At 39.2% G+C, this 11,635-nt stretch overlaps 1 protein-coding gene across 1 annotated transcript in view; it reads left to right on the plus strand.

Moving 5' to 3' along the window:
- LOC128016905 (uveal autoantigen with coiled-coil domains and ankyrin repeats protein) overlaps positions 1 to 11,060 on the plus strand; it is a 47,783-nt gene extending 36,723 nt beyond the window's left edge. The window contains exons 10-19 of the mRNA XM_052601835.1: positions 770 to 823; positions 1,378 to 1,485; positions 1,709 to 1,741; positions 1,940 to 2,032; positions 2,153 to 2,183; positions 2,358 to 2,407; positions 4,856 to 7,534; positions 7,631 to 7,783; positions 8,930 to 8,995; positions 9,240 to 11,060. Coding sequence (XP_052457795.1) covers positions 770 to 823; positions 1,378 to 1,485; positions 1,709 to 1,741; positions 1,940 to 2,032; positions 2,153 to 2,183; positions 2,358 to 2,407; positions 4,856 to 7,534; positions 7,631 to 7,783; positions 8,930 to 8,995; positions 9,240 to 9,311 — 3,339 coding nt within the window. The 3' untranslated portion in view covers positions 9,312 to 11,060. The remainder of the gene's footprint in view (positions 1 to 769; positions 824 to 1,377; positions 1,486 to 1,708; positions 1,742 to 1,939; positions 2,033 to 2,152; positions 2,184 to 2,357; positions 2,408 to 4,855; positions 7,535 to 7,630; positions 7,784 to 8,929; positions 8,996 to 9,239) is intronic.
- The last annotated feature ends 575 nt before the right edge of the window (positions 11,061 to 11,635 follow it).

Below are 11,635 nucleotides of genomic sequence, written 5' to 3' on the forward strand. Positions count from 1 at the left end.
TTTAAAGAAACATAATATACAGATTATAGTCAATAACAACAAGTTAGACCTGGTCCCCCTTACTTATTAATTTTTGGCATTGTCTGAATTTTTTTGTATAACTGATCCAGAATGCACTGATATATTTTCTTTGGACATACTGCACAGAGAAAGTCTGTCTTCATTCTCATTGTAATTTCACTGAAGCCATCTATAGCAGAGTCTGTGTCTAGAGTCTGAAATCATACAAATGGGATTCGTGATTGATGTGCAGAGAGCGCAATTTAGTTTTTCGTATTTCAGCACTTATACCTCTATTAAATGGAGAACAAATTACTTCAGACTAATCTAATTCCTTACTTCATACCATGTGTCTGTGTCTAATCTAATCTGATTGTACCTGCAGAAGCGACTGCAGTGCTGTAGAAACTTTTATGCACTACTGCCATCCAGTGTTTAATGAAAGACAACATTTTCTCTGAAATAATCATCTCCGGCACTTTTTTTAAATAATTTAACCCACTTTTTGTCCTGAAGTTAACTTATGATAGTCATATTTTTAAGGTCAAGATGTAATCACCAAGTACCATTATTATCTGGGGACATTAATTATCAGGGACCACTCATTTCTAACATGTGGATTTGTCAGAAGTACACGTAGAGCAGCAGTTTCTGACCCACCCACACACACTTTACCGTTTATCATGTTATGCAATTAGATTCGAAAGACATCCTGATTATTTTTGTGCAGTTTACCATATTTATATATTTTCTTTTCTGTTTGTGTCAGTTGCAGTCTGGGGAGTTGGTCTCTGAAACCTCTAACCGTGATAAGATCATACAGGTCAGGGCCATTCAGCTCTATGACTGCTGCCTGTAAATTATTTCATTATTAGACCTGGACTTAAGGCCCGTTCACACCAAGCACGATAACTATAAAGATAATGATAAAAATATAGTTCTAAAAATCATTCTCAGTATTAAAGAATAGCGGAATCCACACCACAACTATAACAATAAAGGCACTGAGAAACGATATCGTTGGAATCACTTTCAGAAGATTTTTTTTCTCTGATGAACGATAAAAACATTGCCAACCAATCAGAATCAATCCTGCTGTATTGAGCTCGAGAATTTAAAGCAGCAGACGCGCGTCCACTTAGAATACACAGACAATATCGTTCGCTGGTGTGGACGCTAATATCGTTAACTTTTTAGTTATCTTTATAGTTATCGTTCTTGGTGTGAACGGGCCTTTATTCTGTTGCATGTTTTTTTACACATTCGGAAGCTGAATTCGTGTAAAACATTCATCATGAACATTGTTGCATTGCAAACTGTACATAGGTACAAATGAGTGGGCAATTAATGACTGTTTGTAACGTTTATGTTTTCTAGGACCTAGAGAAACAGAATGAGAGCCAACAGGGCACACTAAAGAAGTTCCATCAGGAGCAGAGAACACTGCTTGATAAAGTTAATTCGCTTCAGCACCAACTCAGCCAGGTGTTTCTTTGTTTTGTTTTTTTAATAATTAGTCAATTTATTTGCAAGCCTGCACGTTGGTTTCAGCACTGCAGTAAATAGTAAAAGAAGCCAAGAAAAATTAATGATATTAATCTCGTATGCATTTATCTGTGTAGGCAGTTTTGTGTTTATATTTGAATAGTTCAAAAAGATATCTTGTGTAATACATGTTCTCTGTCACTCTGTTCTTTCCTTCTTTCAGAATAATTCAACAGTAGAGGACCTTCACAAGGAGGTAATTTGTGTGTTGTCCTGAAAAATGCCGCCTTCTGTCCTAGTGACATTGTCCTCTTTCATTTTAATTTCTTAAATATTTTCTTCCCATTTCTTTCATTGTATTGACGCAAGGTTATTTGTTTATTTTAATTAAGGTTGGGTGTTAGTTGCTGTTAAATATGCATGTGTATCTGTGTATCTGTGTTTTCTACACCAGAGAGAACAGCTGAAGCGTTTACTTTCTGCCAAAGAGAAGGAGGAAGGAGCCAGGGCCGTAGAGACTGTGAGAGTCCAGCAGCGGAGCCATTTGGTCAGTAAACATCTTTGCAACATGCTTTTTAAAGACTGCTGCTCATTAACTCCTGGTCCAGCATCCCATGATCAAAGATTGATGAGATGATGAATAAATCTGCATGTTTTTATTTTACAGGGAGATTACCCTGGCCAGTCTGTGATCAAAGGTGATTTTGTCTTGAAATTCTGAATCTTTATGCTAATTAAGTTTGCCCCTTGATATCAGAGACCTCAATATAAAGCGTGTTCTGAGTGTAGGGATTTCAGAAAAGTAGTTTTTCCTGTAAGTGAAGGTGGGTTTGTGTGTGTGTTTTCATATTGGGTACTTTTTTTTTCTGCAGGAAAAGACAATGTATTAGTGCGACAGTCACACAGCTTGGATTCAGCTCAGGTGAATTTCGATTTCTTTAAACTCTTCTTAACATAAATGCCATGAGTTTGTGTTGAGGCCAAAAGCCTAATTACATTTTATGTAAAATTTAAACCAACTTCAACACGTGCCAGTTGGGACGAACTTGAAGTTAAAGGGCTTTCAGGAAACAGTTGTGGAATGACTACAGAAGTATGAGAGGATTGATTTCTGAGGGATTTTACTGTTGTACTGCTACTAACAGATTTTTTTACATTTTGCATTAAAAACATGTCTATCGTTAAAGTATGGAATGCTTTCGATTACCACAATAAAACACAATAAGACCTAAACATTTTTATGTTTATATATATATATATATATATATATATATATATATATATATGTATATATATGTGTGTGTGTGTGTGTGTGTGTGTGTGTGTGTGTGTGTGTGTGTGTGTGTGTGTGTGTATATATATATATATATATATATATATATATATATATATATATACTTGTTGCACACCAGTGGGTTTTTTTTTCTAAGGCATGTTTATAAAAATTATTTTAAAGGGGTCACATGACATTGCTAAAAAGAAATTTATTTTGTGTAATGCAATGTGTTTGTGGTTTAAGTTTCAAAGAACACATTATTTTCCATATACTGTACATTGTTGCTCCTTAATGCTCCGCCTTCTGAAACGTGCCTATTTTTACAAAGCTCATCATTCTGAAAAGCAAGGTATAAGCTGATTGGCCAACTATCCAGTGCGTTGTGATTGGCCGAATGCCTCAAGCATGAGATGGAAATAATATGACCCTTACCATACTGTGATGCCGTGTGTCCCGGCGGGATGAGACAAAACCAATAAAACCTATTACAAATGAGGCATTTGTTGCATCCAGTGGGCACATAATTACGGATTATAATGACTTATACTGTCTTTTTACGCATTGCGTTGCATCGTGCTGTGTAAATATATAAAACCGTGTCTGCATTTGTGATCGGAGAAAGGACAAACACAAGCTCTAACAGTTACTCTACACTAATCAGAACTGCCGTTTTGAATCATCAGTGGCGGATCCTTTACATATGAAAACATACTGTACTTACAGACTGTGAGTCAGAAGCACTAGACAGTCCTTGCAAAGTTTGAACTGCCCCACTTTAAAGAAACAGACACCGTCATTGTAGGCTGCTCTCACAGGAAGCCGTCCTTGTCCTCTGCAAAATGCGCTGCACACATCTGAATATTTGGGTTGAACTGTTCCGGAACAGTGTTGTAAATACACTTAACCACTGATTTCTAGTTGTGTCCTGTTTTGGAAGCCCAAACAAAGTAGCTTCACTTTCCACAACATGGTGCTGGCAGCAACAGCGAGAATAAAAGTTACGCCTTCGTTAAGAGTGGTTGACTCTTAACTTCTATAAAGAATATCTCTTTGGGTTTGAGACTTTAGTCTTTGCAACTTTACAAATCTTATTTATGCACCCAGAGCTTGTAACACTCCAAAGAGAAAGGAAAAATTTTAATCGCATCCATATGACCCTTTTAAATGTCCTAGTTGAACTATGGCTTAATCCAGGTTTAGTCTAAGCCCTGTATGTGAAACCAGGTCTATATGTAATTTCATAAATACACAGGAGCCAGTCAGTTCAGTAGACATAAAAAGAGGCCTGTTTTTATTATGGAGTTCAACAATAGCATCAAACTTCTAAGTGCAAATGCTTAAATTTAAAATCAAGAATTGATTCTGAAGGTTTCCTGAGCTTAGCATATAGTTATTTCTCTACTCCCAAGGTTTGATATTTTATATTGTATATTTTCCTTCTGATATTCAGTAATGCATAGAGCAGACTGGCTGTGTCAGCTGCGTTAAGCTTCAGAGAGGCAGTGGCATTCAGATTTTCAGAGTTGCATCCTCTCGTTTCATTTCAGAACCTCCATAGCCTGCAGTGTCAGAAGGGATTATGATTTATTAGGGCTATTCTCTGAAGGGACGTACTATGCCTGGGATCAGCTTTTGGGCAGACTTGGTGGATACAATTTTGTTGTCACATTAGCACCAGAGACGACTTTACTCTCACCTATGTTAGAGGTCACTGCACATAAAAAAGATGAAAAAATGCACCTACTAAAGTAGGATCAGATGTCTGACTTTGGATGTGACCTAGATAAAACTTTCTTCAAAAGTTTTAAGCCCTATTGTGACCCCATATGACAAAATATATGAGAACCATTTAATCTTCGCTTTCTCTTTTAAAACTGGCTGCTGATGGCTTTATTTTATTTTATTTTTTTCATTATTTTAGCTTGCATTCCCCTCCCCCTTCCCCTAATTTCTTGTTCTAATAGAAAAAAAAATACTTTTCCAATCTTTTCAACTGTGGCATTGTAACTATTCATGGAAAAACACTCAGACAAGATATACAGTCAGAATGTTTTGTGTGAATAATAATCAATGCCTACTTGTGTTTGAATTCAGATCTTAGAGCCTACAGGACCATCTCGATCTGTGGCACGACCTTTGGAGCTGTCTCAGCCAGTGGCTTGGGATCCTGAGACACTTTGTCAAGAGCTTGAATGTGTCCGCAGACAGCAGGAGGCTGCACAAGAGGAGGTGGGCCGCCTCCAAAAGGCTCTAGCATGCAAGTCTCAGGAATGTGAGGAGCTGACCAGGAAGTGTGAGACCATCAAACGTGAGTCGGATCAGCAGATACATGAGCTGGAGGAAGCCATGGGAGATATGCAGAAGCGAATGATAGACTCTGAGGCAAAGGTGAAACAGCTTCAGGCTCAAGTGGTGGCGGTAAAGGAGCACCTCAATAACCAAGTTGTTGATGACCTCAAAGCACAGCTGAATGAGGTGAAGGCAAAGTATGAGGGTGCTTCTGCTGAGGTTGGGCGGGTCAGGAATCATTTAAAGCAGAGTGAGAAAGCTTTGGAGGAGTATAAGAAAGGTGAAGGTCTTCTGGCTGTGGAGGTTGAGAGTCTCACCGCAGAGCTGAGTGCAATGAGAGAGGACCATAAAATCATGGAGGAGACACTCTTAAACATGCAGGGTCAAGTGAAGACATCAGAGGCCAGGTTGACATCAATGGTTCCAGGAGAGAAGTTTGACAACATGAAGAACCTCTTTACCAATGCTGTGGATGAGAAAGAGCTACAGTTGGCAGAGTTAAGGGAGGATTATGACCGTGTGCTGGAGGAAGTGGCAGAGCTCCACCGTGTGATGGACGACCGACAGTCTGTCCCCCTGCAAGAGCACGAGCGAGTCCGGGCTGCTCTGGAGGAGCAAAGCTCAACCCTGAAGAAGAAACTTGCTGAAGTCACTGCAAAGTGTCAGTCATTAATTTGTGAAGTGGAGGAAGGCGAGGATGAGAGGGAACAGCTCAGAGAGCAGCTGCAGGAACTCGCCAACAATCTGAATACCAAGTTTTTGACATTGGAAAACCATGAGGAGGTGAAGAGGTCTATGGGTCTCGCTGTGGAGGAGTTGAGTGTTAGGTTAGCGGAGGACACTGAGAAGAGAAAACGGGCTGAAGAGCAGCTACTGAGGTTACAGGAAGAGAAGACCTCTCTTTGTGAAAACATTGCTAACCTGAGGAGCATGTACATCCCCTGTGAACGTTATGAGAGTGAGATGAGTACTCTCACAGAACGCAACAACGAACTGGAAAGAGATCTTAATAGTCTTCAGGATCAATACCACGAGAAAGTCAGTGAACTTGAGATTTTGGCAGCTGAAAAAGCATCACTGAAGCAGAGCTTTGACATTGAGTTTGTCACAAAGAATGAGAATGAGAGAGTGCAGACTGAGTTAAATGAAGCTTTGGAGAAAGCAAAGATTGAAATCGCAAAGTTGGAGGATGATTGCAGAGTTCGGGAAGCAGAGTTACAGAGGGTGAAAGAAGGAAATGCTATGTTGAATGAGGAGTTTGAGAATGTGCAGGCCAAGTTAGAAAATGACTATATCAGCCTTGTGGAACATGAGATATTGAAAAGCACAATGAGCAAAGCTTTATCAGAAGCAGAGGGAAGAGCTCAAGATGCCTTCTCTAAGTACCAGTGTGCTCAAGAGAGCGCATCAAAGCTCCACATGGAAATCGAAGCACAGAAGAAAGAGTTGGATACTATTCAGGAGACATTGCAGTTGAAGTTTGTTCCGTTGACTGCCATGGAGGAAAAAGAGATGCATTTCAACACTGCTCTGAAGGACTTGGCAGAAAAACTTGCCGAAATGCAGGAGATATGCAGTGATGAAAAGACCAAAGGGGAATGCCAAAGGCAAGAGAATGAAAAATTGAAGGATGAGATGGCAAATCTGCAGCAGAAACTTCAGACGGGGCTTGTGGCCAATGAGAAGTACAAGGAAGTGGAGGATCGCTGCACGGGCCAGGTGGAGGAGCTGAGTCTGAAGCTGATGGAGCTGGAGCAGCAATATAAAGAGGTTACGATCCAGCGGGCCGAGCTCGAGGAGAAAAATGCATTGTGCAACTCTGAGATCCAGAGTCTCCAAAAGAAACTGAATTGTGAGTATATCCATCTGGAGCAGTTCGAGGCCATGCAGGGCTCTCTGAGTGGCAGCCTGCAGGAGGCGCAAAAGGAGTGCAAGTGCTTACAAGAAGCTCACAGACTGGAAGTCCAGCGTGTTCATGAGCTAGAGAAACAGCTTCAGAGTCAGAGCTTGGATGAGGCCCAGTATAGCCAGGTTAGAGAGGCTCTGGAGCGTGAGGTCAATAAGCTTCGCATGGCGCTACGGGAGGAGGAAGAAACCAATGCACAGAGGGCTGAGGATGTAGCCACTCTGCAGGCTGAGCTTCTCAGAGCCACGCATGCTCTGGATGATCTCCACAGCCATGAAGAGCAGGTGACCCTGCTCAGAGCTGAAAAGCACAAGCTGGAGGAGGAGGTGTGTAAACTTGGTGATCGGATGTCAGGACTGGATGAGCAATATGAGGATCTGTACAGGGAAACAACACTTGCTAGGGAGGGTGAGAAGAGGGCGAGAGCGGAAACCGAGACCCTGCAGGTAAAGAGTGCCTCCATTGAGAAGGAGATCAGAGATCTAAAAGAGAGATATGAGGAATCAATGAGCACCATTGGAGAACTGCAGAAGAGGATCCAGGCGTCCTCAGAGCAGACTGAGCTTAAAGACAAAAGGGTGAGATTGTCATATACTCATTGGTTATGTGGAAGAGCGTTCTCGATAAGTACTTGATATTTTGTCAGATTATAAGCAAGGTGTTCTTCGTTTCAGATCACAGAACTGTTGGCAGACGTTGAAAGGCTGAAACAGGCTCTAAATGGCTTATCCCAGCTGGCTTATGCTGGCAACGTGTCCAACAAGAGACAGACTCAACACACTGACACACTCCATGCCCAGGTCAAGAGCCTCCAGCAGCAGCTGGCTGTGAGTAGCTCTGTGCACATGTACATACCAGTGGATTTGTTTTAATTCCTCACAAATATGACCTTCCATCACCTTGGACTAAATATTACACTCACCTACTGACTGACTTGTGCTCATTATGGATTCTAGATCCTTCTGTCCTGTAATTAAAAAAGGTTGAAGGAACTGTTATTAATAGAATGGCCTCAGGGACCACTTTCTTTCTTTCAGTATTATTAAGAAGTTTACCAAGATTTGAATTAAATAGTCTCCTTAACCTAAATGTTGTAGTATATGTATGATTTATTGTTAAACTAATGTAATAGTTTTATTTAAATACATTTTATAATTAAAAATATGCACAGCCATTCAAAAGTTTGAGGTCTGTAAGATTTTTTTGTTGTGTTTTTGAAAGTTTGTGATTAGTGTTACAGTTTAAAATGTTTTCTATTTCAATATATTTAAAATGTATTCTTGTGATGACAAAGCTGAATTTTCAGCAGCCGTTACTCCAGTCTTCAGTGTCATGTGAATTTAATATGCTGATCTGGTGCTTAAGAAATAGTTCTCCTTATTTTTTTATCAATGTTGAAAGCATTTGTTCTGCTTAATATTTTTGTGGAATCAGTTCCTCCCCCCTCAACCAGAATTCTTTTTTTTATCAGTTTAATGTGTCTTGAAGTAATTTCTCTGTCTCTCACTCTCTCTCTCTCTCTCTCTCTCTCTCTCTCTCTCTCTCTCTCTCTCTCTCTCTCTCTCTCGCTCTCTCTCTCTCTCTCTCTCTCTCTCAAAAAATAAAATAAAATAAATAAAAAAATCTCACAGACCTCAAACTTATACAGGTTTGAATCTCCTCTGCATTTTATCCCTACTTTCTAGTATCATTAGACTTTTTATTTATTTATTTGTCATTAGACAAATTTAAACAGTTTGTAACATTATAAAGAAAGTTATGGAGGAATTAATGTAATGAATGTGCAGTTTTAGAGGAGAACCCTATGCCTCCCATTCCCACCCGTCTCAGGGTATGTTTGTCTACAAGTCAGTTTTGTGAAATGTTTTGTTTTGCTGAAGTTGCATTGCGTTTATAAAGTAACTGACCATCTAACCTTACAAGACCTTATTAAAACAGTGCCTGATATGTCTTGTCTTTTTTTATCTAAACAGGATGCTGAGAGGCAACATAGAGAAGTGGTTTCAATTTATCGAACTCATCTGCTCAGTGCAGCACAGGTAATTGTCTGTGAATGTGAATTGAGTGTGTCGGTTTTTTTTTCTTCTTCTTTGTTTTGCAGTAGAAGTTCCTTTTATTTTGTTCTCATGTTAAGGACATTTATTGAAAACTCTTAGGTATGTTATATTGTATGGTTTTCTATGTACCATAATAGTATACGGGTCATAGCCTGAAGTTGCATAGTGTCTGGAAGAAATTCTAGGTACCTAAATAACGAAATACCGCTCACTTATTGTCTTTCAGGGTCACATGGATGAAGATGTCCAAGCTGCCTTATTGCAGATCATTCGAATGCGACAAGGGTTTGTGTGTTGAACTCGGCACACTGAGACTACACTGACTCCAATTCATCATTCACAGAGTAACCTCCCATTCAGCTCAGTGCAGTTTGATACTGCTGTGGAGTACTTTGGTCGAAAAGTCACATTTTGCAACATTTGATATGCCCTGATTAGGTTGAGGGATGTAAGCACTAACAATATGGATCTGTAATATAGATTTGCTTAGTTGACACAACTAAATATAGCACTAGGGGTAGTTAAACAAATCCAGAAAACATAAATCATAAACACGAGAGGCAATGGATAATGATTTGATCACAAATAAGCATACTCGCTTAACTTGGTTCGCAATTACTAAATGCTCTAGTGTCAATGGAAAGTGAAGAATGCTGTAAAGCAAATGCTGTAAAAAACAAACAAAAAAACTGCACATTCAGTGATTGAGTCTCATATACCCCTTTTTTCAAATTGAAATATCCCAACTAGTTTAAAGAAGAACATTCCCTCTCTCCACTCTTATAGTCAAGATACAGCTACAGTGTATTAATGAGAGATGGTTCCCTTAAGAGCTATTTTAAAGTTCTGTTCTCAGTCCACCATTATTATAATCTCTGCAATGGTTACAATAAGTTAGTGGTTTGAGGAAGCAGATCTTCTAGCGCTAGGGAAACTAGCTTCGAGGCATTAGTGGAGTGGTGGGCACAGAGGCAAATCCTGGGCCTGACTAAGTTTTATGAAATGCCAGGGACATAGTTGTTGAATATCTTGCAATACAGAAAGTAATAATATTACGTTTAAGTTAATGCACATGAAGTATACAGTAAGATAGCGTAAATGCACAGCACTGTTATCACTGTAAAAATAATTTGCACACACTTGTTTTGAAGGGTCATGACAAAAGATCAAAGCACACCACTGCAGCTTCATCTTCCACTTGTGCAGTTTTGTCCTGATCCATAAACTGGATCATTTGTTTCAAATGTGCGTGATGTATTTGAGTCAGCGGGTGTCTGTTGGGTTGGGTGATTTAGGATGGAGTAGTTCTTTTACTAAAGTGTTTATGTAAAATTGCTTTGCTTCTGCAATGGCAGCAACAGACTACATTTTATGAATGATTGTATGAGGGAAGTATTTAACACTGTGGACTTTCATAACACTCTATCCCTGTATCCTGGCTGATATCGCCATCTAGTGGTGTGACTTGGCTGGCCAAGTTTGATGTGTGGTTTAGTGTAAGAGAATGTGAACATTTTGGAATTCTCCCTTTTGATGCTTTCCAAATCTGATATATAATCTTTTACTTGGCTATTTACTACTTTTGATTAATGAACACAATGTTGTGGTAAATATAAAAAAAAATCAGCAGGACTGGAATGGCACAATAATCGGTTCAGGTTTCCGAACATGATGGTAGGCTTACATACTTAATACTTTGTGAATCTGTTTTTTTTTTTTTTTCCTTCAATGAAACTGTCACATGATCCTCTGAATTTCCAATCAAATATTCTAAAATCGAGTTCCCAACCATGGCTTTCAGCATCTATTTTAAAACCACTACCGTAGTGCCATTTGGTTTGATTGGTATTAACTGATGCTATTGGTTCTCTCTGCCAGAATAACTAATTGCAACGGTTTCATTATTTATAAGTATTACTTTATAACTGTGCTCTTACGGTTATCATATTAGTCTGTGTTTTCCCTTGGACATTTTCTCTCCTTTTTTTTTCTTTTTTGGGTAAAATTTGGAGTCTAACATCAATAAAAGTGCCTCTTTTAGACTAAACTGGCTCTGTGCAAATGAAAAAGATTAATCCCAGCAGCGAACCTTGCCTTTGGCAGGCCTTTCCAGCCCCTCTCACTCTCCTTGAAGTGAACACACATGTTGTTACTTTAAATCCAATGAAATCTAGATTGAGGGCTCTTTTTTTTTTCTCCCCTCATGTGGTTTGCATTGATTTGTACATTAGTGTTTAACTTGCCTTTTAAAACAAAATGAGATCTACAAATACAAAGAAAAGACAATATTTTTCATAGTTTTTATTCTTAATACTACGTATTTTAGGGTTGGAGTAAAAACCGTAATCCTTCAACAGAATCAGTGTTGTTTTTCTTATCTTAGTCTCTACAATATGCTTCAGTAAGTTACTGGCCTTTTTGTCATTTCATCTGTCATCTCATTACGTAGTACCCCCCCCCCCACCCCACCCCAACCCCTCCCAATTCTCTTGCAGTCTTGTTTTTATGAGTGTTATTTGTGGCCTGCCCTGCATAAGCTGTTCTCAGCAATTATTGCAAATACAATTCAATCTGTTTGGAGCTTTCCCTTTAATCTCATTTCCAGGACCACAAACAGAACCA

The sequence above is a fragment of the Carassius gibelio genome, chromosome A7 (assembly GCF_023724105.1).
Source record: "Carassius gibelio isolate Cgi1373 ecotype wild population from Czech Republic chromosome A7, carGib1.2-hapl.c, whole genome shotgun sequence".
NCBI classification, from domain to species: domain Eukaryota; kingdom Metazoa; phylum Chordata; class Actinopteri; order Cypriniformes; family Cyprinidae; genus Carassius; species Carassius gibelio.